The 4,568-nt window shown below is 47.2% G+C and overlaps 1 protein-coding gene across 1 annotated transcript; it reads right to left on the bottom strand.

The window, feature by feature from the left end:
- Positions 1 to 454: 454 nt before the first annotated feature.
- MAFB (MAF bZIP transcription factor B) lies at positions 455 to 3,963 on the bottom strand. The gene has a single exon (XM_054045463.1). The coding sequence runs from the start codon at positions 3,372 to 3,374 to the stop codon at positions 2,436 to 2,438; it is 939 nt and encodes a 312-aa protein (XP_053901438.1). The 5' UTR covers positions 3,375 to 3,963; the 3' UTR covers positions 455 to 2,435.
- Between the last annotated feature and the right edge of the window lie 605 nt (positions 3,964 to 4,568).

Below are 4,568 nucleotides of genomic sequence, written 5' to 3'. Positions count from 1 at the left end.
ACAACGCCTCCGTTGCCAGTGAGACCTTCAGCTCTTGAATGTAACAAGCAGGCTGCCAACGTTCTAAGGTTTGCTACAGTGAGTCCATACAAGTGTCATCAGTAAGAACCATCCTGCAGTTTGATGTTGGGTTTGAAAGTAGCACGTTTAGCTGCTTTAGCGTCTATCAGTGCACAGTAAATCCCATGAAACTGTGTTAGAGCGGAGTTTGAAGCCAAAACTACAGCGCAGAGTAAACCATGTTAAGGGTTAGAAATGGAGTTTGCAACTCTGCACGGATGTGTGTGGAATGATGACCCTCGTTGTAGAATTAAAATAAACTTCGAAAAATCACTTTTAAAACCCAATGATGCACGTCAAAGATCAGTTTAGCTGGATCATGCCCTTTGATATATATTTAAGGTCCAAGAAAGTTTAAACACAAGACATTGGAGAAGTAAACCCTTCAAAGAAATGCCATTTCAATTATTTTAATAAGCAAAATAGGAAACAATTTTAATAACCAAAAACAGAAACCAGTCTGAATAAAACTACAATAGACCAGGTTTTTTAATATTTTTCATATCATAAGCAGGATTTGAAATTGATCCCTTCAGAACTTTACATGAAATAAAAACAATTTTTTTCGCTGCTGCAATGTTTTGATTTCAACACAGTTGAATCAGTAAAAACCAAAGATCGTTTTCTGATGCATGACTAATATCCACAATATTTAAAACTGCAAGCACCATGCTGTTCATTACAATCTTGTTATTACTGTTAATTTATAAACTAATACAAACTTAAAATGCATCCGGCCAGCAGTGCCAGCAATCAATCCTAAAAGGAAACTAAAATAAGTTTTCATTTTGGTATTTTTGTCAGTGCAACGTAAAATCCTTTTTCTGACCTGCAGGAGGAAAAAAAAGTAATAACACCCATAACACTCCAAACTACTACTATACAACTGCAAAGAAATTTGGCTAAAACTTTTGCTGCATGGGGAAGCAGAGAAGCAGATTAAAAATCATTGCAAATAATACACTTAAGTTGCAGTATGTCTCTTTAAAAAACGTTTCAGTTTTCTATACATTCCAAGCCCTTTCATCTTCTGTTGCCATTGAGAAACCTAACTGAAATCAGAACTGGAACTGATACATGTTATTGTTGTATACTGTTCTGCCTACAGCGATTGCAACTGACTCGTGTCATCCTGGGTTTTGGAAATCAAGAATCAATTGTTTCTTAAAAGAAAATACATTGTAAATTCTTTGTTTCCTGAGTGTATAATAAATCCGAGAAAAATATGGCCAAAGCTATGAGCACTGCTGTGTGATAACTGTCCTGACGTCAAAGTAATAGGTTCACTGCCACTTAAATTGTGGAGTAGGATATAGCTGGTAGGCTGCTGGCCTTTTTCACTATTATTAAGTTTCGGTTTGTCAATGCAATCGAGTTGCTTTTATTCTGCCCCAACAAACAAAAACCAAAATGAAAACTAAAGAAAAAATTACAACTTAAAAGTGCACCAAATATACAACGTTGTTTTCTGAATGCAAATGCAAAATGCCCATAACGTTTTTTATTCTCTTTACTTTAATAACAAACCATATAACCAGCCTGATGAAATGTTATTTTGTCTTCCTGTGCTGTTTGATGTGGCAGATATTTACAAGCTAACAACTATAACAAAACAAAAAAAACCCAAACAAAAACCCCAACAAAACTGCACAAGCAGTAAAAAGTTGATAACTTGTGATGCTTTTCTTATCAATGAAACAAAGCTATGAACGATGATCAACATGCTAAAGTTAAACAAGAAAATGGTACAAAATAGAAATTATTACCATACATGTCCAGCATGCAGGATTAATATTTTTAATGCAGATTTTCGTATTTTTTTTTCTATATAATCAAGCAGGCAATAAAACTGATGTTTTTTCTTGTTTTGTACTGAATGTCCCATCTGAGTCCCGTAACTATTTCTCAAAGCAGGCAATATATGAGGGGGTTGCATATATTGTCCTTTACTTATTCTCCTTTCCAAGCAGGTAAAATGTGCATAAGATGCTGCTGCATGAGTCTTCTTTCCTTTACTCCCAAGCAAGTAATATGTTATAGATCGCTTGTTCATTGTCCCTTTTAAAAAACAAAACCAACGAGCCCATATAGTTCTGAAAGCAAGCGATCTATAAAAACGCTTTACATGTCCTTCCTTTCTTCTGTTTCTTTCTTTAGCTGGCGAACTAAAGATAAAAAGTTGCACGTCTCTCTCTCTCTCTTCCCCCACCTACCCCAGCCTACTTTTCACAGCTAATCTATAAGACAGGATGCTGCAAATATTAAGTCTCTCTTCTTCCTCTCTACTCAAGCAGGCAGATGGATGGAGATGTCAGAGGAGGATGGGAGAAGCGGAGGGGCGGAGGAGGAGATCGGGGGGGTTGTGTTTAAAGGACTCACATGAAGAACTCAGGAGAAGATGGGTTGTCACTGGTGGATCCGGCCTCCCTGAAGCCATTGCTGGCAAGTTTCTCACACTTGAGCTTGTAGGCATCTCTTTCTCTGGCCAGCCGGGTCACCTCTTGCTTGAGCTGTTCCACCTGCTGGATCAGCTGGGTCTTCTCGTTCTCCAGGTGGTGCTTCTGCTGGACTCGCTTATACCTGCAGGACTGGGCATAGCCCCTGTTCTTCAACGTCCTCCTCTTCTGCTTGAGGCGGATCACCTCGTCCTTGGTGAAGCCCCTCAGGTGCCTGTTGAGCTCCCTCACCGACATGGAGACCAGCTGTTCGTCCGAGAACCTGTCTTCCACGCTGTTGGAGGAAGGGTGCTGCTGGTGGGCGTTCTGCAGCTGCTGGGAGGAGGTGGAGGAGGTGGAAGGGGTGGGAGACGCCTGGTGATGATGATGGTGGTGGTGGTGATGGTGATGCGGGTGCCCGCTGTTGGCCAGGTCTTCGTGGGTGACCCCCGGGTACTGGTGGTGGTGCTGCTGCTGGTGATGGTGGTGGTGGGCCCGGAAGCTCTCAAAGCTTTGCAGCTGCTGGGGCATCTGGTGGGACCCGATGAGGGCTTCCACCGCGTCCTCCGGGGTGAGGCTGAGCGTCTCGGGGTTCATCTGCTGGTAGCTGTTGGCCATCCAGTACAGGTCCTCCAGGTGGGTCTTCTGCTCGGTGGGGCTGAAGCTGGGCGAGGAGGGCACCGAGCTGCAGGGCGTACTGATGGGGGTGGAGGAGACGGAGCCGGCTGGCTGCAGGCGGGTGCAGTGGCGGCCGGGCCGGTCGGCTCTGCCCAGGGGCTCCTTCTTCACGTCGAATTTCATCAGGTCGAAGTCGTTGACGTACTCCATGGCCAGGGGGCTGGTGGGCAGCTCGGGTCCGATGCTCAGCTCGCCGGCCATGGCTGTCTCGCAGGCGCCTCTGGGCTGGAGCGCTCACTCCAGGGCACCGTCCGGGGGGAGGGCTGGCCGCGCTCCCTCGGACTCCAGGTCAACTTCGCTGCTGCTGCTGCTGGCTGGCGGAGGGCAGCCAAGCCAAGCGGGCGGAGGAGGCGGAGGCACCCGGGCCGCGAGGCGTGGGGTAGCGGTGTCTGCAATGCAATGCAGGCTGCAGAGGCTCCCACGGCTAAGAAAACCCCACGGGCGAGGGGGGAGGAAGGAAGCAGCAGCAGGAGCCTCCCCACCTCAATGCTGGCGTTGCAGGTTGGCCTCCTTTGCAAAGGAAAAAGCAGGAGAGATTCTGTGCCCCGGCTGGGGTCGGTTTGTAAGTCCTGAGCCTCGGACCCCCTCCACTGCAGGCGCGGAGCCGGAGCCCGCTGCAACTTTCCAGGCAGAGCAGCGGGCGGCGTGTACTGGAGGGTTGCTGTTGGATGGGTTATTTTGGTGGTTGGAGTTTTTGTTCTCTCGCTCGCAATGAAGGGAAGGGGTGGGGGAGGTGGGGAAATCTTGTCTCTGCTTTAGCTGCCGCCTCCAGCTCCTGTTGTGCAGCTGTGATTTGCGAGGCAGCCCCCCTGGCTGCTTATATTCCTTTTCTGATGACACTCAGGGAAAGGGGGCTGGGACCGCCAGGCAGCTTCTCCAATGGGAGCTCGGCCGCGGAGATCCTGGGGCTGCCGGGGGTGGGGCCAGGCTCCCACAATGTGACAGCTCCCAGCGAGTCAGCTGACTAGCAGCTGGAGAACAAGACCAGGCAGCAACTCCAACCCTTTTTTCTTTCTTTCATGTTTTAATCTTCCCACTTTCTCTCCCCGATCTGCTCCCCCCCTTTTCTGTCTCCCTCCCCTCCCTTTCTCTCTTAGCCTGTGTAATTTACAAAGAAGGAGCGGGGGGCAATCCAGCGTATGTTTCACTTGCTGGCCATCCCTTTGTTCTAAATATAACAAAGTCCCTCTGCCCACTCTGTTTGGTGGAGGTGGGAGGATGGAATGGTTTGAGTGCAACTTTTCATTGTCCACTTTCCAGGAGTACAGTCAAAACACTTAATCTCTTGTAGGATTCAACTATGATCGTTGCATGTCTGTGTGTATGTGTGTGTGAGAGAGAGAGAGAGGGAGAGAGAGACAGGGTTGGGAAGAAGACGAAAATAAAAAATATTTG

This window comes from Malaclemys terrapin, chromosome 12 (assembly GCF_027887155.1).
Source record: "Malaclemys terrapin pileata isolate rMalTer1 chromosome 12, rMalTer1.hap1, whole genome shotgun sequence".
Taxonomy (NCBI): Eukaryota; Metazoa; Chordata; order Testudines; family Emydidae; genus Malaclemys; species Malaclemys terrapin.
This window is presented reverse-complemented; position numbering and strand designations above follow the sequence as displayed.